This window comes from Sinocyclocheilus rhinocerous, unplaced genomic scaffold, assembly GCF_001515625.1.
Source record: "Sinocyclocheilus rhinocerous isolate Xijiao unplaced genomic scaffold, SAMN03320098_v1.1 scaffold552, whole genome shotgun sequence".
In the NCBI taxonomy this organism is placed as follows: domain Eukaryota; kingdom Metazoa; phylum Chordata; class Actinopteri; order Cypriniformes; family Cyprinidae; genus Sinocyclocheilus; species Sinocyclocheilus rhinocerous.
In genome coordinates, this window is record NW_015625574.1 from 808,313 (window position 1) to 829,327 (window position 21,015).

Genomic DNA, 21,015 nt, shown 5'->3' on the forward strand with positions numbered 1-21,015 from the left:
AAAGAATATCTCTTTGGATTTGAGACTTTAGTCTTTGCAACTTTACAGATCTTCTTTATGCACCAAGAGCTTGTAACACTCCAAAGAGAATGGAAAAATTGAAATCGCATCATATGACCCCTTTAATCTTGGCGGCTGTAATAGTAAAAACGCAGTTTTTGAGAGAATTCCCCATGTAGTGCTCATTTCATATGCAAAATGTTAGCCAATCACAGCAGTGGGTGTTTTGATTGAACTCTTACACAAACACACCCCTTCCACCGGAGAGTTCAAATTAGAGGCTAAATTCATGGTAGAAAATGACCATTTACGACTTAACTATGAAAGTGTTCAATCAATCAATCAATCAATAAGATTATTAGTGCACCTCAGGAAACACTTTTATCTTACACAAGTGTCACAGCAGAATAGCCAGAGGAGTAGTTCTTTACATTAACTATTTCATTTAAAAGTGGTCTATTCAGACTCCATTCAGTCACACAAAAAAAAAACTGTCAATATTAGTCATAAGGCAACTTTCCAACCATTCAGAAGCATTGCATTGCATTTTACGCCATGGCACTGACAGTGCTAGAGGTTATAAATTAATGACCAACATCTCTTAGATTCACGAAGAGCTGTCTGACGGACAATCCCCATCCGTCCTTACTGTGAATGTGTTGACAGATCGGCTCACTTACATTTGCCAATCATCTAGATTCCCACACCTGTGGATCACTGTATTTTCATGAATTTTCTGTTGCAGTTGATTGTGATTATAGGATGAGGATTTTTTACGTTTAAATGGATTTTCAGCTAATTAATTATTGGAGCATAACAGAGCATTACTACATATACAATTGTATACGTACATGCATAATTAATAATTAAGAAAAACAAAGGGCAAATTAGCGCGAGAGCGCAATTCCAAAACAGCGCTGATGGGAAATTTTGAAATTTCTGCGGGTGATTTACTGACAACAATCAAATTAAAAAGCACAGACACAACATCTCATTTACATATCGACCAACGCAATATACCAAGCGCAGCGCAAATTAGCGTAGTGGCAAAAAAAGCAGACCCGATGCTCATCAGGTGCTGGTGATCTAGGCTACTTACGACACAGGCACAAACTATTTTAAGACGTGCTTTTTTGGGAATTAAATAATGGTGTAAATACCTGTAATTTGACGAGGGCAAATATTAGTAAATCAAGTTGCGTGATTCATTTTAATACTCTCCTCGCATAAAGTTTGCGTCTGAAAGGGAAACTCCTACAAATGCATATTCAATAAGGTCAGGTGCAAAAATAACTGTGTCCACACCTTTTCAGCTCAAATTCTTCACTGCGCGTCTTTAGTAAATCCTGACAGTACTATTTTAATGCCAAAAGACGGTTTGCTGTGCAGTAAATCTGGCCCAAAGAGTCTATGTGGGGGGTGTCTAGGTGTCAGCACCTTCAAAAAATTAGGTAAAAGTTATTAAAGGATTAGTTCACCCAAAAATGAAAATTAGCTTGTGTTTTACTTACCCTCGAAGCATCCTAGGTGTATATGACTTTCTTCTTTCAGACGAATCCAGTCGGAGTTATATTAAAAATTGTCTTTGATCTTTCAAGCTGTTTAATGGCACTCAGCGGGTGTTGCAGTTGAACAGTCCACAAGTCGTCAAATAAAGCGTGCGCATTCATAATAAAACGTGCCTCACACGGATCCAGGGGGTGAATAAAGACCTTCTGTAGTGAATCCATACGTTTTTGTAAGAAAAATATCCATATTTCAAAGGTATTAAACACTTTTCTCTCACTTCCGTTATCTATCATACGCGGATCCGTTCCGGCGGAAGGCGTATGACGTACAGACTTTTTTCTTTGCAAATCTACTTAGTTTGTACTTCTAATTCGTGACCGGCGTTTTGTTTTGTTCTCTCTGCGCATTCATCACTAATCACGCAACGCAGCGCGTCTTACGTCATCCGCCGGAACTGCTTCAGTGGATGACAATCAGCGGAAGTGAGAGAAAAGTGTTTATTACGTTTGAAATATGGATATTTTTCTTACAAAAACTCTTGGATTCGCTACAGGGGGCCTTTATTCATCCCCCGGAGCCATCTGCGGCATGTTTTATTATGAATGCGCGAGCTTTATTTGACGACTTGTGGACTGTTCAACTGCAACACCCGCTGAGACAATTTTTCATATAACTCCGACTGGATTCATCTGAAAGAAGAAAGTCATATACACCTAGGATGCTTCGAGGGTAAGTAAAACACAAGCTAATTTTCATTTTTTGGTGATCTAACCCTTTAAGGGTGGGGGGACACAGTAAGAAAAAATAGACCTTGTATATGTACAATGATTGAAAGAAAATAATAATTATAAATCATCCTAGCTGACAGAAGCACAACTGTTGTGTTTTTTCAGCCTTCTCTCTCTCCACAGCCAAAACGACATGTGAAAAATGTGGGCAACAATAAGAATTCCACTATAAGAGTCATATAGTGCAACCAGCTACTGAAACATTCACTAGGGCCTTCTGGATTTCACAAAAGAAACATTATTGAGCAAATGTGACAAAAGGCATACGCCATTTCAGAGGAAATGAAATGAGCCATGAATGTCAAATACGCCTGAAGTTGTTTTTAAATGTCATGGTCAAGGAGAGCCTGGAGAAGTTTGCACGTCAGAGAGTGAAATAGATCTCATGTTTTTCTGTAGTCTCCTTCAAAGACAATAGTTTAGTGACAAATCTTGATGACTTTTACTGCCTGCGATTGTATAAAAAGCCTGTTAAGAGATAAACACAGTGTTTAAGGTGTCAAAACACCCGCATCCTCAACCACAGATGGATTTTAAAAGCTCGCGTTCGGGAAGAGTGACGTACACACGGTTGTTACTAGAGAGCTCTGATGGTTGTTTTATCATCACTGCTGGCAAATGAAGGGTGAACAATGATAGAAAATGAAGGCACAGTGCAAAATGGGATAGTGTTTACAGAGATCAGAGCAAATGTCAAAGTACACACAACGCTTCTGACTGAACCTTCCATTTTTGGTTTATATTTAAATGTGTATTCGCATTGAGATTTTGTGCTGCATTGCATTGTGGGACATAGCATTCCACACAATGTGTGATTCTGCTGCACAGCCGTCTGAGTGCAAGCTCTGCGTAAGTGTACATCATAGGGTGCATGGCGGACACTAATGGCACTTTGTGACATTGAGACTAAACACGTATTTCTTTATAAACAGTAGTTGTTTTGTCAATAGCAGTAAGATTTAATTTAATGGAAAAATAATTAGTTTGCATGATTAAAGTCACCTCAGTTGAATAGGTTGTCAGATGAAAAGAGCATTTTATGTGAAAAATATATATAAAAAAAAAAAAAATGGATGCCAATTTTTGTGGTTTGGATTAATCAGCATTTATAAACAGTTTGATATGGGGTGCTATATCAATTTGTAGCAGTAAATGACTTCAGTGACGTGTGAACCTGTGGAAAATGAGAAGCTGCTCTCACAAAAAAAATAAAAAATTACCCTCACATGAGAAAATACAATTGGCATACAAATGACACCAAACTAGAACCATGTCCGTATGAATTATAGGAAGCAGTGAACCGCTGTCTATTTCCTCCATGAATAACACACTTGGTCTCTCTGAGATTTCTAGAGGCATATGTCAGGTCTATCGGCATCTTATTTTTTCTTATGGGCTATATAGATGTTCTGATGTGGGGAATTGCGCATGACATTGGATTCTAGTGATACGTGCACTTCCTGGTCCCACTGGGAATAGAGCCAACCCAGCAGCTACTATGAAAAATCACTTCTAGTGGCTCTTCTGAAGTACATATGGAATGTTGACCCATTGATTTCCCTTTTCCTTGATATACGCCCCCAACAGATAATGGAAGAACTGGATTTTGTATTATTCATTTATATACAGATTGTAATTTAATTATTAACAAACAAAAAGTTACCATAAATGTCAAACTATATTAACTTTCCTGTGCTGGCCATACCGGTTCCACAGCATATGCCTGCATAGTACGACAGATCGCGAGCTCTGCTGCTGCCTGCAAGATCTGAAATTGCATTTTGCATATTGTGGTTTAAACTGTTACCTAATTTGCATAATTCCTTTTGTAAGTCTGGTGCCAAAACAACATAGGAAGCGTGTGCACATAAACACAAATGTAACAAATGGTACAGTTTGGTTTTGCAAATTTTTTAAGAACGGAATACTGCAACAGATTGAATTGCCTTTCACTTTAATGCAAAATTAATTGCATGGAGCTAGTAGGCAAAAGGAGATGCATGAACCCATTAAAATGTTTAAAATTGCACTTATTTGTCTACGATCTTCTATAATGACCCCCTTCATGTGGCATGCCTATGCATTGCATATGTCGCATATAAACCCCTTTTTATGCATCGGCTAACTGCTCAAGTTATAGATTTTACACCATAACTATATGCAACATAAAGGGTTCCCCCCCCTTGAGTTTTTGTTCTCTGCACTATTTAGAGAAACGCACCTTGTATTGGTAGCGATTGGATTTGTTTCCTTGATGGCTCTTGAAAGGATTTGGGTGGAATTCTTCATCATCTGTAAATCTGGATGTTGCAATAACTGGTCTAATAACTCCAGGCTTTGTCTAAGACAAACAAGAAATATTTCACAAAATCAGTTAAACATCTCCAACACATAGTATATGTCTAGAACTTTGTGCTCTGCCCTCTGCTACTGCTTCAGCAGTAATCAGAAATTCAATATATGAATTAAATTCAAGGATATTTTAACATGGAACATCTTTCAGTTGCATGAACCCTGGGATTTCCTCTAAGGCTCTGTTGCAAAAACTAATCTTACATCACCTTTCCTTTTAATTACACTTTTTATCATTTCTGTACTGAGGAGATTAATTGCTGCAGTTTTGCAAGTGGATTTTTTGCCCAATCTCTCTTGATACAAGACTTCACCAGCCTCAACAGTTGGAGGTAACAGAGGAGACAGATCTGGACTGCAGGCAAGGCCAGTCAAGCACATTCATGCTGTGTCTATGAACCACGCTGTCGAAGCACGTGCAGAATGAGGCCTAGCAGTGTTTCACTCTAATGACCACAGATTTCCCGGGAAAAGATGTCATTTTCATGGTAGCAGATGCCACTGTACAATCCAAATATATGCCTTAGCCTCAATGGTACCTTCACACATATGCAAGTCACCCATCCCGTGGGAACTGACAGAAGTCTGGATGGGCCCCTTCGTCTTTGGCACAAAGAAATCAATGTCTAATGTCTGTATTTTTTCCCCCAAAACAAGCTGCAACAAGCTGACTCATCTGACCACAGCACGCATTTCCACTGTCTGTCGGATCATCTGAGAGGAGCTCGGGCCCAGAGAACTCGGCAGCATCTCTCCATAGGATTGATGTATGGATTTCTCCTTGCATAACAAAGATTCAAGTTGCATTTCTTGATGCAGTGGCAGACTGTTAAGTGACAATGATTTTCCGAAATACTCCTGAGCACATATGGCTATATTTAACACCGTAGCATGATGGTTTCTCTGGCAATTATCTGAGGGTTCACAGGTTACACACATTCAACAGAGGTTTCCTGCCTTTCCCTGTACTGACTGAGATTTCTCCAGATTCCCTGAATCTTTTCACAATATTATGATAGATCCTTAACAATCTTGCACCGAGAAATGTTATTTTTGAATGATTTGACAATTATCTTGTTAAGTGGTACAAAGTGGCACAAAGTGATGAGCCACAACTGTCACACCCCAGGACCGTTTGTTGTGTTTTCATCCCCCATGTGCTCTGTGTGACCCAGTTTTTACGTCTATGTCTGATTGTCATTTGGTTCAGGTGTGTCTTGTTAATTATCCTCATTTACCAACCTGTTTAAGTTGTGTTCAGTCCACTGTTTGCGGTCCGGTCTGCTATGTTCTTCCCTATGTGTGTCTCTTGCCTGTTCTGTCCTGGATTTACCCTTGTGTGGATTTATTAAAGACTATTTGCATTTATCTTAATCTTCTTCATGTGTTTATATCACCGCAGCATGACAACAACCCATCTTTGCTTGCGAAGACTGAGTTTTTTTTGTGTGGATACGCTCACCTATTACCAGTTTGTCTGCTTATCGCGGAATGTTTCAAAACATTTTAACTTAGATATTCTATAGTCTTTTCACTTTTAGGTTAGGTTGATTAGAGAAAGCATTGGAAATCTTTTCTTTGTAGTTTTGTCAGTTGAATAAAGATTAAGCAGAATTAACAAATTACAGATTGCATTTTACAAAATGTCCCAACTTTTTTAGAAATGTACGTTACATTCATTTGCACAGTTTAGGGATATGTTGTAGATTTCAAAGCAGCTTTAATTTAAACCTGTCTTACAGGTTTTTTTTTTTTTTGCTATCATGCATCAGTCAAGACTAGAACCATAATTTTTCATTGCTTTTACACAAAAACCATGAACCCTTTTGTCTTTCAGTCACTTGTAAAACCCTGTACTGTATATTTGCAGCACATTTTTAATGCTAACACACTGCTTTGTTAAAAAATGAATGATGCATTACTGCATTTTCTGAGACAGAATTGTTGTGCTTGAACAGGCTTATATGTATGGAGTGTTGTGGTAGTTTGAACAAGTTTTGGAAGTAAAATTAACTGTTTGACCAAGATTCATATTTGCAATGCAGACTGTATGGCGAATTTTGAAAAAGTGGCTTCAGTATTGATCAGTGCATTTTAGCGATTGAAAAAGACTTTATGTGAAAATGTGCATGCGTGCGTGCCTGTCTGTCTGTCTGTCTGTCTGTCTGTCTGTGTGTGTCTCTCTGTGTGTGTGTGTGTGTGCACTTGTTTATGCAATATTGTGGGGACAAAATGTCCTCACAAGGATAGTAAAACCTGAAATTTTTGACATTGTGGGGAACAGCATGTGGTTCCCATGAGGGACAAAATTATTAAAAATAGTAAATGATGTTTATCTGAAAGTGTAACAATGCAAACAGTTTTTCTGTAAGGGGTACGTTTAGGGTTGAGTTAGGGGATAGAAAATATAATTTGGTCAGTATAAAAGTAATAGAAGTCTATGGAAAGTCCCCACAATTCACAGAAACAAATGTGTGTGTGTGTGTTTGTGTGACATTTTGGTGCGAAAAACATTTTGGAAAGAGATAAAAGAGTTTTGAATGCAGTGTCTGCTTTTGTTAGAGATTTGCAGAGCTTTGCATTTTGTGTTTGTGTTAGTGTTTTGAGGCAATGGGCCAAAGATTCAGCAAACACGTGTAAAAACAATTGGGGGGAAAAAACTGTAATTAGATGTAACTATTTTATGGATATTTTTGAGTACTGAATTAATTATATTTATTTATAACAAACATGTCCTGGTTCATACTGCATCTTGATTTTTTTCTTTCACTTTTTCCATGAAGAATACATGCAGGTATCGGATAGCACAGCGTAATTGTGCTGCATTTATTCTGTCTAGATCAGCCTTTATGTCAGAAGTGCATGATGCTTTCAAATGCTACCTACTCAGGCAGCTCTTTAGGAACAGAGCCAACAATGGTCTTCCCCAATTCTTTTACAAAATCATCACTCCATATCTACTGAATGGTATAATGTAGCAAAAACTTAGGTTTCTTATCAATGCAAAATAAATATGAAGCTCAAATTCATTTGCATCAATATCAACTGCTTACCAGTGTTTTTTCCGTAGTTACAGAGGGTTGAAAAGGAGAGCTTGCCTACGGGGGGGGGAATTATAAAATTGTGAATATTAAACATTATTTTACATTTGACATGCTATTGATACGCTATCTGGACATAGTTTTGAAACAAGTGCTTCCACAATATCTTCTTAATTGTAATGTTATTTGAAGTGATTAATATTATTGATTTTATATCATATTATTCAGCTATGGACCCCTCTATGTCTGTAATCTTTTCAGAGTTTGTAATATTCCCTTAAAATCATCATGTCGCCAAAACCTGTGGAACAACAGGAACAAATGAACTCTTCAAATCCTGTCATTTGTGTATGACAAGAAAATTTGCTACAATTGTCCAGGCAAATTGTCCAAATGAAATTCTGCTCTCAGAATGTAAACATGGGTCTAAAATGCCATTATTATAAAGTGAATACCTCAGGAAAGGTTAGGAAACCTACAACCTCACACAAGCCACCTTATCTCTAGCTTTACTGTAAAAACAAAGGAAGAATTAAACATGGCTGGAAGTTCCTAGCAAGAGTAAAAGCACCCAATTTATAGCCGAATTGTAATTGTACACTTCTGTAATTCTAGTGCGGTGGCATATGCTGTAGGCTGGATAATGGAATTGAATCTGAATGAATACTCTGAAGGCTACATACATTTTTGAGTGTTATAGTGAAATTTCTAGACTGGTGGGTTAAAACCCCAAAATGTGTTGCGGGTCTGTTCTGACAGGGTTGTGAACCGCAGGGGAAAAATGTGGCTAATAAAATGCAACCATATAATTGTGCATAGTACCTACTGCAAAATAAAAAGGAGTGACATCTTGTTGACATCAAAGACTGTGCATCCAATCAGTTTTCTATGCTTTTGTCTAAAATCTACAAGTAAAAAATATCAAATCTGGGCTCTAGATTGACTTGCATGTTCAGATTCACTGGCATATAAAAATAGTTTGACTACTAGAACTGGCTCTGAAAATGGGCTAAAGCAAGTGTTAGCTAAATTTCTAGAGCCCTGAGCTGGCATTTCAGCATTAACTGATAACTAATACTCAAGAGAGTTTTTATAATGAATGATTTCTCAGATTTGCCGCCTTCGTATGAAGTCTGAGCGTAAAATATGTGCAGAGATCAAAAATGAATGGAAAAACGTACATATCTTGTTTCCCGTCCCAATAGTTTTGGAGATGGTGATGACGTCTCTGACTTCAGTAGTTCAGAATAAAAGAAAAAGAATGAGTTAAGAAAGCTCTCAGCAGCTGAAAAGTGGCACACGTTTCAAAGCAAGCACAGTGCACATAATCAAAATGGCAAGCTGGGTTTGAACAGCAGGGGCTAAAAGGTACCTGGCTAAAGACTGATCGGAGTGGAGGACTGAATTCTTCATTTTGCTAACATTGGTCTTCATTGAAAATAATCAGCAAATTGTAGCACAAAAAAAATCTGTATGACATTCTATTACATTGATGTATTTATTTCTCTTTTATGTCTTCTTCTGGGTGGGAAAATATATTTTACAGTTCAGTCATTGCAATGCTTTAGTCTGGGTGAAAGGCAGTTACACTGTTATACACACAAACAAGAAATATTTTATTCCTAGAAAGCTCTATAATTTATATTCTGCCTGAATGTGATGCCATTGTGACTAATCAAAATGAAGATGAGGTAATTCTCGGTGTTAATCTTTAATGTCATACCCTTGATGCCTCCGCTGCCAAAGACTTCACATTGGCTTTGTTCACATGGTCTGATTGATGCTGGGAAAAATGGATTCAAATATGAAGATGCAGGTGAAGGTGTATAAATGGATTATTGTTTAGATGCAGAGTGTGTTTTGGTATCAGCTCACTCTTTGGATCGAGTCCTCGAGGACTTCATCAATGGTTGCGTACAGTTCTGCGGTCTGCTGACGCAGCTGCGCAGGAGAGCACATCTACACAGAGAGAAGAACACTTCACAGTAATGGCTAGTTTGGGATAATCCACAACATTAAATACTTCACAACTTAATGGTACTTCATCTCATTTCATTACTAAATCTGTTTAATTGGACAGCGATGGGCGAAAGAATTTAAAAAATTTAACATTTACATGGTATTACATGTCCCTACATGGTAGAGCAGGGGTAGCATAGCTACTTCATTTTATATAACATTCGAGTTAAAACCAAAATATACCATAATATAGCAAATTCTCTAGAGGTTCTAGCAGTCACTGCACTGTATTCTGTCATATCACCCAGGCATTTTGGGTGTTTGGGTCTCGTTCTACCTCTGCATGTGGGTCCTCCCAAGAATAGTTGTCCGCGGGGTTAAATGAAGCCTCTTTCTTGTTGACCTCTTCATCTAAAGCCTTCAGAAAGGGGAAATTTAAGAGTAGATTATCTTCTAATGATAGTCCTTCTGACCTTAACAAGTGGGTAGGTAGTAAGGGGTTGTTAAAGCGGCTAAATCCCAAAGTTGAGTGTGTTCTCTTCATATACTGATTATCTCACTATATCTCTGACCCTGTCCAGTACATTTTAACCTCTACTATAATGTTTAATGAGGTATGCAATGTGGATGAGTCATTCTGCTCACTCTGTTGAGATTCCTTTTGACCACTTATGAACAATTTCATTCTGCTGTCCATCAACAACAACAAAAATCAATGATTTAGTTTCACCCTCCTCCATTAGCATCCAATGACCCTCTTTAACGACTATACAATTGCATGGAATCCAGAAAAACAGCAGCCATATAATGGCATTATACTGACAGCGAATGATATGCAATTATTAATTGTACACTAATAATAGCTGTCATTTAGATCAATTAGATAAAGCAGCTCACCTGCTGTTCCAGGAGCAGAGTATTTGTGGGAATAGCAGCGAGTGCCTTGTAGGTGGATTTGATCTTGTATGTCTATATTAGGAAAGAATGATTTAGAAGTCAAAGAAAGTCAAAAGCAGAATTAAACAATCTACAGCTGTGCTATGCCCTAAGGATGGGCGCCATGATTCATTTGAAAAACAGTCATATCACAATAAGATGGTAGAAAAACTGTGATATGACCATTTTTAAGTATATTCGCAGTAAATATTTGCAGTAAATCATGCAAATTTTGCCTAAACCAAGATCACAAGCAAACGCAAAACATGCCCTTTGCCAAAGATTTACTGTTCTTGCACGAGTATGATGCATATCATGTTTCCCAGCAATGTGGGAGGCTGTGATTGAGAATGCATGTCACTCATTGAAGGAATGCCAATGCTCAGCAGTAGAGCATGCAAGTTGCATGCAGGTAATGGCAAAAGGGCATGCACTGTACCTTTCTATTTTTACAGTCCCCATCTGCGCAGTCTGGTGTGCTGCCCCATAGGGACGGAGAGGGTGATGAACAGAAGGAGTATGAGGGTGAGGGGGAGAGCTGACGGCTTGGGACCGCTGGGGAGGGCGAGAGGGTGCAGCGGTCTAGGGTGGAGGAGCGGGAGTTTGGGTGGACTGGGGGACAAGCAGGAGAGGCTGGAGGTGTGTAGGACAGGCGGGTGAGACCCACGGGTCTGGGAGAGGGAGACAGTCTAAAAGCCGGGGATGATAGGTGCACTCTTTCGATATGACTTTTGCCACCAATATTTTGTTTACTCTCCTTGTGACTTAAAACCGGAGATATGGAATTACTATGCAATTCAATTGTGTGTTTCAGAGTAGGAAAGGAAGAAGATTTACATGAATTTTGTGCAGGTTTTGATACAGAGGAGTCCAAATTGTCAGATGAACTACCTCTATCTTTCAGATATGGTGCATTGGAGAGCTCAGATGATTTCTGACCCTGTTTTAGTGCCAGTGAATATTTTTCTGACCTATCATGGGATTTTGTTTCATCGTTCTGCATTAAGGATGCTAAAGGTTTGTTTGGTTCTATAGATGCAAGGCGATCCACTGACACTGATGGATTTTTCTGGTTCTCAGGGCTGGAGCAAGACAGAGAGCTTGATTTAGGAGATGAGGAGTTCATCCGGGATAGGGAGCTGCACAAAAGAGAGCTAGGAACTGTCGGTAAACGATTTCCTTTGTGACCTGATTTCGACAGGTGAGAATTGGTAGGCTGGACTCTAGGTAAGCTTGGTGAAGGGCTGTGTTTTGTAGGTGAAACGATGTGACTAGTACTAGTGAAATGTTGACGTGAGTCAAGTCTTTCTGGTGGTTTCATTAGTGGGATTTCATCAGGTGCCTTGACCATTGATGACACTGAAAGAGAACTATGGTCTGGTTTCCGTAGTTGTGTCTTTGAAACCTGGCAAGACTCAGTACGGGGTCTATCTATGGAGGTACAAGACTTTGCTTTAGAGACGTTCATGGGTGCAACAGAAGAGGCAGCTGAGCATGCTGAACAGGAGGACACGTTAACTGGACTGATGGGCCAGCAGGGTGTGTAAGGTCTTTGAAAAGCAGAGGACAGGACAGGTAGACGACCTTTCCTGAGGATGGCCGTTAACAGGGAGAGCTGGGTTGGAGGGAGTCTGTGCCGGGCACGGGGTGTAAGAGGACAGGGTGAGGTTGCCCGACTGTCACAGCAGGGTGTTTCGCAAGCAGATGACATCTGCAGCAGACTAGAGCCCGGAGCCAAGGAGTGTCTCTTGATTCTTACCACAGAAGGTGTGAAGGCCCCGGATCTTATGGAAGAACATGGGGAAACCGTGCCACTAAAGGGCCCAGGAGAACCATCCCGTGAGAACATGTGGAGCCCTGACCAGCTCCTCTCCTTGTCCCAGCCCTCGGAGAGAATAGACTCCTTAGAAGAAGCAGGGGAAGTGAAAAAATCCATGGAGCTGGCAGGGCTAAGGACCTCCTCTCTCTGAGCTGAGCTACTTAAAAACAGACCTGAGCTGACCTCAGCAGCCTGTGAAGTGTTGTGAAAGCTTAGCTGAGAAATGCCAGGGTGTTTGTTATCAGTGGTTTCCATGGTGGCTGGGCTAGGCTCGGGGGTTATGCTACCAGATTCTGCGTGAAGCCCAGCTAGCGTGGTGAGTGGTTTAAGGGTTAAATTGTCAGCTGACAGAATCTGAGAAAGAAAGAAAATTAAAGAACCATAAACAGACTTCATTTGAGCAATGACTGTAATGATGTCTGATTATTGCTTACTGCAAATTGTACAAAACATAAAGACCCCATGGGGTTTATTAATGGGCCTGTTTGATTTTATAGGCGATATTGAAAGGCTATCTACACATTAAAGCTCCCGCTGCATCAGAAGCATTTCCCAGCTTTAAGTAACCATGCAACCAATAATTTTTGCTGCAATACACTGTGATGTAGGCACCTGTTGACCAATGCAAATTTCAGACAAGCGGATTCAGTCGTGCTTTTGCAAATCTATACTTAAATATCAAGGTTATAATTCTATGTTATGTTAGACATTAGTGGCACAGATTAATTAGGCACAAGAAACATTCTTATCCATCAGTTGCTCAGAACTTGATCTACTGTATAGGCGCACTAATGTGTGTTTTTAATTAACAGGGGATCGCAAGTACCTCTGATCAGCACAGAAAACAGCCGTGTGTGACCAGCATATTTAATATCATGATGTATCCCATTAAAAGATATTAAGAAGTCATCCCAAAGCAACTCAAATAATTATGCTGTACACTACAAACAGTAATTCATCTCTAAATTACTGTACTTCTTGAAAAGTCATTGCTTCAATAACTTATTTCCTGGTCAGTCATTTTGTCATTACATATTTATAATATGCAATTTTAAAGAAGGTACAGCAGGGAGTTAAAGAATAATGTTTCATCAGGAGTTTGTGTTTGCCCTGGGACAGAATGTACCAAAACACTCACCTCACTTTGAGTGGTGTTCTTGAGCGTTTCTTCAAGCTGGCCCTCTTCAGGGTCTTGGACGTAAACAACCTCTGCTTTGTAGACACCCTCTTCCGCCATGCTTCTCTCAGTGTCCTCTGGCTCTTGTGAAGTCTGGCATTGGAACAGGAAATGTTACTATGCGATACCAAATCAGAAACGGCAGCCATCCCAAAGCAGGCCTCTGCTACGGATGGCTATTTCTAGCTCCCGAGCATCTTGATATAAGAGAGTCACTGAATGCATTTATATGTGCGTGTGTTTCCCCTTCGAGCTTGTACATCTTTTTTCCAGAAGTCCATGTCCCTCATGTATTGCTTACATACAAGTACACATGACCCACCCTAATTGTGTAAGCCTTCAGCAAATGCCTTTCACATTTTCGCTTTCACACACACACACATAGGTCATCCTCTGCTAAGGGACTCTGGGTAGAACTTAAGAACCCGTAATCACTAAAGTCTCACTCCCTCTAGATATGTGCAGTATTTGCAGCTTAAAGGAATAGTCTGCCCAAATATAAAAATTCTGGTATTACGTACTCACCCTGTTTTTTTGAAACCCAGATGCTGTTACAGTGCCTTGTGAAAGTATTCACACGCCTTCATTTTCTCACATTTTGTTATGTTGCTGCCTTATATTAAACTTCTTTAAATGACTTTTTTTCACATCAATCTACACTACATACACCATAACAACAAGGCAAAAAACAGATGTGACAACTATGCACATTTAAAAAGGAAAAAGGAAAAACTGGAATAAGTACATTGCATAATTCATTCATAAGCTCTACAGGCAGTTCTTTTGACCTCAGGACTTGGTTTTGCTCAAATGCATTTTTAGCTGTTAGAACTTTTATTGAAGGGTGTGTGCCTTTCCAAATCATACCCATTCAATTGAATTTACCACAGGTTAAAGCAATTCAAAGAGTAGTAACATCTACATGTGATATGAATGCTCCTGAGCTAATTTTTATTTATTTATTTATTTTTTGCTTTTTCAATATGGTGTCTGGAGTGCAGACTGATGTGAAAAAAAGTAATTTATGGGGTAAGAATAATTAAACAAGGCACTATATTTACTTTAGTGGAGGTAAAGGTAAGTTTTGGGTCGGTTCTTCGCAGAAAGTTACTGTATGACTTAAGAAGACTTGGAATATAGCACATAAGTGATATGGACTGATTTTATGACACTTCTATAGTGCTATTTGTAAGCTTGTTCACATGGACTGTCATTATACGGCAAGAGCTGTGTAAAGATTTCAATACATTCATGTTCCATGGAAAAAAATAACAGCATATTGGTTTGGAAAAGCACAAAGTAAATAATTAACCTGTTCCCGGGGTAAGATTACTGCTTGTTCTCGTGTCTGTTCCCCGAAAAGGGCAGATGTATCGATACTCGAAACCACGATCAGCAATGCAGCGATTGGCTGGCGGCAAGACAGCAACGTAATGACATCGTATAATTAAAAAACTAGAAATCAGTGGCTAAGTTGTATTTACAGCACTGTTCCAGAACAGTTCAACCCTAATATTCAGATGTGTGCAGCAAACATTATTATATTATTTTCAAATTAATTTTTAAATTGTTATTATTTTAAATTATTGTCCCTGTATTAGTAGGGTACTCTTGTAATAAAGTAGCAGTGGTTGGGACAGATTTTAAGTATCAAATCTGCTTTAAAAGATGCAATATAATTCTGTTTACATTCATTAATCTTACGGACCTGTTGCCATGACAGCAACTCCGGGATGAGCTTCGAAGAACCAAATGATCCAAGATCAAGCGAAATCGTCAACAATCAAATCCAGCTAACCGAGTTAGCAACGTACGAAGAACGGGCCCCTGTAGTGTGATGTTTTTTCCTCTCATGCTTTTGCGTGACACAATATGGCATACATAACAGGAACCATACTGAGCTGTCTCAAGAGTAGTTCTTACCTTGTTTGGTCTCCTTGCCTGAAGTACCTTTTTCCAAACCTTGTTCTCAACAGGCAGTCTTTTTAGAAGTGGCACAAAGGTGAAAGACTTCAGCTTAGTTGCAAACACAGTGGTGACCTGTAAAATAGACATACTATTAAAGTGATTTCAGTAGACACAGAGGAACAGCATTCACTCTGAAACATGAATCAAGAGCTGTGATTACAAAATCATGCTGCTGCAATTCACGCCAATTCATTTTGCAACCATGCCTTTTCTGGATTTCAGTTTAATATATTTTGTAAACAGAGCGCTCCTGGGGATGAAATACGTGTCTGTCTTGCTAATAGTGACAACATTTTAAACTTGTTTCCCACCCTAAAAATTATGACATAAGAGAGCTTGACACTTCATTTCCTACAACATTTGAGGAAGTAAAGAATGCTTGCATAGTATATATGTTCTGTGCATCCGAATCCTAAAATGGCAGAATAGAGTATAACTTTAAAAGAAATGTTTTACCTTCTGCTGACTTTAGCACTGCCGTTGACATGAAACGGTTTGAGAATGATAATATGTGGTCTCCCAGATTGCTTTCAAGCTGTTGTATATTCATTGGAATGCGCTAGAAACAGAGGGTCCATTCAGTGTATAAATGTAGGAGTTGGGGATGGCCCTTTCCTGCTCACATTTTAAAATCTGACAATTAACTATTGTTAGCTTGCTCTCTTGACAGAGAAGTGTTACGTTTGTGATTACTAGCAGATGTCATACCTACCTGATTTAAGCAGTTCTGAAGGAGTTCTCATGTACTGTATGCTGGATAATTCATACATCATAATTTCATTGTATTTGTCTGCATAACTATCAAAGATATATGTAAAGTGGCAAACCAGTTTGCTGAATTTTTATGTGATGATTAAGAGGTTAATTTGACCGATAAATGGTCAAAAAGTGGGTAAACATTTTTTTTATTATACAACATAATCCATAAACATCCATTAGTTAGGACAGTTGCTAATTGTTCTGGTGTTCACATGAATTGTACCCCCTCCACCCCCTCCAGGCCACTTTTTCAAACATTAAACCTCACATTCTATAGACTGCCTAAAATCCATTCACTGACTGTTTGATGCATATTGCGCACATAACTGCAAATCATTTTCTTGATCTGGCAAGGTCTAATTTGATTGGCTGGCTTTGTATGACTTCTGGGAGTAAGAGCTTTTTTATCAGGCTGCCTAGCAAAAATGTTGTGTTTACATGATAATGGGGCTTACAAGACATGAGTGCTTTTGAGGATGAAATAATAATAATAATAATAATTCATTACATTTATATAGCGCTTTTCTAGGCACTCAAAGCGCTTTACATTGTCAGGGGGTATCTCCTCATCCACCACCAGTGTGCAGCATCCACCTGGATGATGCGACGGCAGCCATATTGTGCCAGAACGCCCACCACACACCAGTATTCACTCGATTGCCTTGTTCATGGCATCAAATCTTTTGAGATTTTCAAGTTTACAGTGCATAGTGTTATTTGTGTTCTTTATTTGATTACGTCATTCACATCGTCTTGGGATTGTGGTCCATTCCTTGATAAAATATGTTCAAATCAAAGTGTGTAACATTGTTTTGTTAATCTCAGAGCTGAAAGTGAATTGGAAAAATATTTATAAAACCTGAAGCACTGAGAAAGTGCATATATGCTCGATTCCAATTCCCTTCAAAGCACTGTGAATCTCAATATGCAAGTCGGAGTAACAGTTATTTTTGCCTGTGATTTTGGTACAACAGCCCTGGCCCTTAAGCCATGTTCCAACAACACATTTATGACACTTTCTTTCTTTTTTCCTTGTCCGGCTGTTCATCAGCCATATCTTCTCCTTTCATTGATATTCCTGTTAAATTAAAGAGTTTTGGAATGAATTAAAAAAGCTCTGAAGCATTCACATGAGCCCTCGAACACACACACACACACACAGCATTATTCCCACTAACTCTCTTGGTCAGATGCTGTATATACGAGGTTATACAGATTATTAAGAGTTCTTGCGCTACAATTTGATTGGGCAACTGACATTCTGATATTTACCATAAACATACTGGGACGTTTCACAGATCATTTTGAGTGAGGAGGGCAAATTGTCATCGTTCCACTCCAACTCTGTTTCCAACAGACCGTCAGTCTATGCATTGCTTGGCGACAAAATCAGACATTGAGCCCATGAGCCATTTTAGACACTGATATACAGTAAACAAGTTAAATTGTGCACTGAACATGTTTCTAGCCCTGTTTAATTTGCCTACATTACACTGATAGATTTGATAAAAGAATATAGGCAAATTCCAAAAATTTAACTTATTCATGATTATGCATAATACCTTTCTCAAGCGAATTAAATCAAAGTTTCAATAAATGTGTCATTGAGCACATGTACTTTACTAATTTCATTCCCCACAGGCCTTTCCATTACATTTACATATGAAATTGGTAATCGTGGAATATTACCAATGGCTACACTCTAAAAAATGCTGGGTTGTTTCAACCCAACTTTAGGTCAAATATGGACTAACCCAACTGATGGGTTAAATTTTTACATTAAATTTTTAACCCAAAAGTTGGGTTAGTCCAAATTTGACCCAAAGTTGGGTTGAAATAACCCAGCATTTTTAGAGTGTACGTTAGTACACAGCTAACACTAGAAAAATAAACACTGTCAGTGTTTGGGATTGACAACCACATTTACTTACATTTGTGAGTCTCGAAATATTCTGAGTTTGGTTATAGAATGCATAAATAAGCAAACTGTGTGTGAATGTAACTGTACACTCTAAAAAATGCTGGGTTAAATACAACCCAGACAAACCCAGCAATTGTGCTGTTTTGACCCAGCGTTTGGGTTACTACCCAGAAGGTTGGGTTAAACATTTAACCCAACCGCTGGGCCAAAACAACCCAATTGCTGGGTTTGTCCCTATTTTACTCAGCACTGGGTTGTATTTAACCCAGCATTTTTTAGAGTGTATTAAAGGACTCAAATACAGGACTGACAACCATAGTCTGCTGCTGTGTGAACGTGGTCCATCTAAAATGCTTAGCCATAATAAACTGTATGGCCTATTTTAATTACAGACCTGCCTCCTAGTAAAACTTATCAAATCAGTATTAATGTATCATATAGGCTATCTAATGATCCTTAGGCCTTTGAGAAAATTAACTTTCGCTTCCATGTCCGTGATGATAAAAAAAACAACAGAATGAAAAACGTTCTTCCACTTTAAAACTCAAACTATAGTATAAAATGCAACCCAGCACAATTATCCTCCATGTTCATATTCATCGCACCGGCCGTGTCTTTGACACACATATTCAGAGTGTGCAGAGTGACACCCTACTTTGCTAATGACGCAACATGACAGACTCCAAAATGCTCCCATTATAATCATTGCCTATATTGACGCAGAGTGGGGTCCCTTGAGCAATTTCACATGGCTTTTTGAGCTTGCAGTTCTCCACTGAGTTTCTGCATAGTTTCTCCAATTATAATCAAAGAAGCCGTCACCTACCCCGCTTGTGTAGATGGAATGTTAAAAACAGCCTTTGGATATTAAATCAATTGTCATTGCATTTAAAATTACTGTTGTTCAAATAAGAAAAAATAAAATAAAATAAAATACTTTCAGAGAGGCAGAAAATAAAATCTGAGGCTTCTTCTAAGCTTGATGTGCTTCTTTTCCATTTTAGTTGCCAGAAGGTCAGTTTTTGTCAGACATGTAACTGAATTACTCAATATTTATGTATTAACAATTAATTAACAATTAACAAAAACAAACTACTATTTTTATGATCCCTCTTATTTTGATCAAATTATTAACATTCTGCAAGATTTAGGTAAACTTATGACCACAACTGTATATTACTGTATATTTGGGGAAGTTGTGGCCTAATGGTTAGAGAGTTGGACTCGTAACCCAAAGGTTGCGGGTTCGAGTCTCCTACCGGTAGGGATTGTAGGTGGGGGGAGTGAATGTGAATCTTCCACCTTCAATACCACGACTGAGGTGCCCTTGAGCAAGGCACCGAACCCCCAACTGCTCCCCGGGCGCCACAGCATAAATGGCTGCCCACTGCTCCGGGTGTGTGTTCACTGCTGTGTGTGTGCACTTTGGATGGCTAAATGCAGAGCACTAATTCCGAATATGGGTCACCATACTTGGCCACATGTCACGTCACTTTCACTTACCAATGGTCTTGGTAAGTCTTCAATGGTCTTACCAATACTTGAATCTGATTGGCTGGAATCGTGGACATATGGCTCCAGTCAGATAAATGTTTTAAATTAATTCACTGCCTTCACTGTAGCACATGTATGGTCCTGCTCACACCAAAATAATCAGGAGTACAAAAACTTGCTGCTCTGTGACATTTATCAAGAAAATAGCTAAAGGCTGGAATTCACTACACAACTTTTAAAATCTGAAAAGAAAAGAAAAACATTATTTTGTGGCCACAAACTAACAGTTCATTCCCACTAATATGTCCACGATCGTCACCTTGATTTAAGTAAAAAGTGAGCATGTTTTACTAACTCCTGGCTGCAATTTCATAAACACGTCATCCTCTATTGCTGCTATTATGAATAAAGTATGACAGGATAAATGTTTACATTATAAATATCTATATTTACATATACATTGACAGTTTATATATTTAATGACAATGTCTGAAGACATTAAATCACAGCTTCACTATTAGAGACGCAGCACAGATAATGCAGGTAGGCTAATTCCCACAACTGCAGTGTTTCTTGATTCTTTGCCTCCACATCGTATTAAATTTGCTCTGGATTATCCCTCACACTTGTGTGATCTTGCTAAATTGTGTCTCTTTTTTGTAACACGTATATCCCTATTCTTCTTCTTCTTCTTTTTTCTTTAATGCAAGAGAAAAAGTCCAATGCCATATTTGAATGGATTTAGCCTTGATTCTTCAAGAATAGTATTACATTGAGGCTAATTAAATTGGACAGTTACGCTCGAGCTTGCTATTGTTCATGATTACAAAGGTGATTCTTTTTAGTTCTTTATTCGTATCTTCTGTCGCGCAGTCAATTGCAAAACACTTTAACTCATTTTTTTTTAAAACCAAGACAAAAGACCAAGGTCAAAAAGATTCTCCTAATAAAAAACAGCCATTAATTATCACTTAAAATGCACGGTACATCATACGGCGAGCATACCCAGATAATGGAATTAACTCAGAAATTAGCATCAAATATTTGCAATACAATCTGAAGGCTTAAAAAGAGCTATGAATGCAAAGTGATGCAGCCGTGTGTTGCCTGGCAGTGCCTCTCGTCAATTTAAAGGCAATAGGCCCGCGTATCTTCATAACAAAGATCGCTAATTAAGCTTAGCGGAAGATTTTCAACCCTCCAGTCAGGAATTAGAGTGGATCAACTAAATAACAGGAATCAACATGATGCAATATAGAAGGTTTGATAATTGTAGGTCATCTCATGCTTGA

The 21,015-nt window shown here is 38.7% G+C and overlaps 1 protein-coding gene across 4 annotated transcripts in view; it reads right to left on the bottom strand.

Moving 5' to 3' along the window:
- Positions 1-21,015, bottom strand: part of mlip (muscular LMNA-interacting protein) — a 31,198-nt gene that overhangs the window by 3,718 nt on the left and 6,465 nt on the right. The window contains exons 1-11 of one of the 4 annotated variants that reach the window (XM_016566979.1): positions 16,006-16,764; positions 15,505-15,621; positions 13,543-13,674; positions 11,025-12,758; positions 10,547-10,618; positions 9,987-10,067; positions 9,566-9,649; positions 9,414-9,473; positions 8,872-8,922; positions 7,703-7,747; positions 4,519-4,638 (exon numbers count right to left, since the gene is read on the bottom strand). In XM_016566979.1, the coding sequence (XP_016422465.1) occupies positions 4,519-4,638; positions 7,703-7,747; positions 8,872-8,922; positions 9,414-9,473; positions 9,566-9,649; positions 9,987-10,067; positions 10,547-10,618; positions 11,025-12,758; positions 13,543-13,641 (2,346 nt within the window). In that variant the 5' untranslated portion in view covers positions 13,642-13,674; positions 15,505-15,621; positions 16,006-16,764. Of the gene's footprint in view, positions 1-4,518; positions 4,639-7,702; positions 7,748-8,871; positions 8,923-9,413; positions 9,474-9,565; positions 9,650-9,986; positions 10,068-10,546; positions 10,619-11,024; positions 12,759-13,542; positions 13,675-15,504; positions 15,622-16,005; positions 16,765-21,015 lie in introns of those variants that run through there. The other 3 variants (XM_016566957.1, XM_016566971.1, XM_016566962.1) reach the window with 3 other exon arrangements.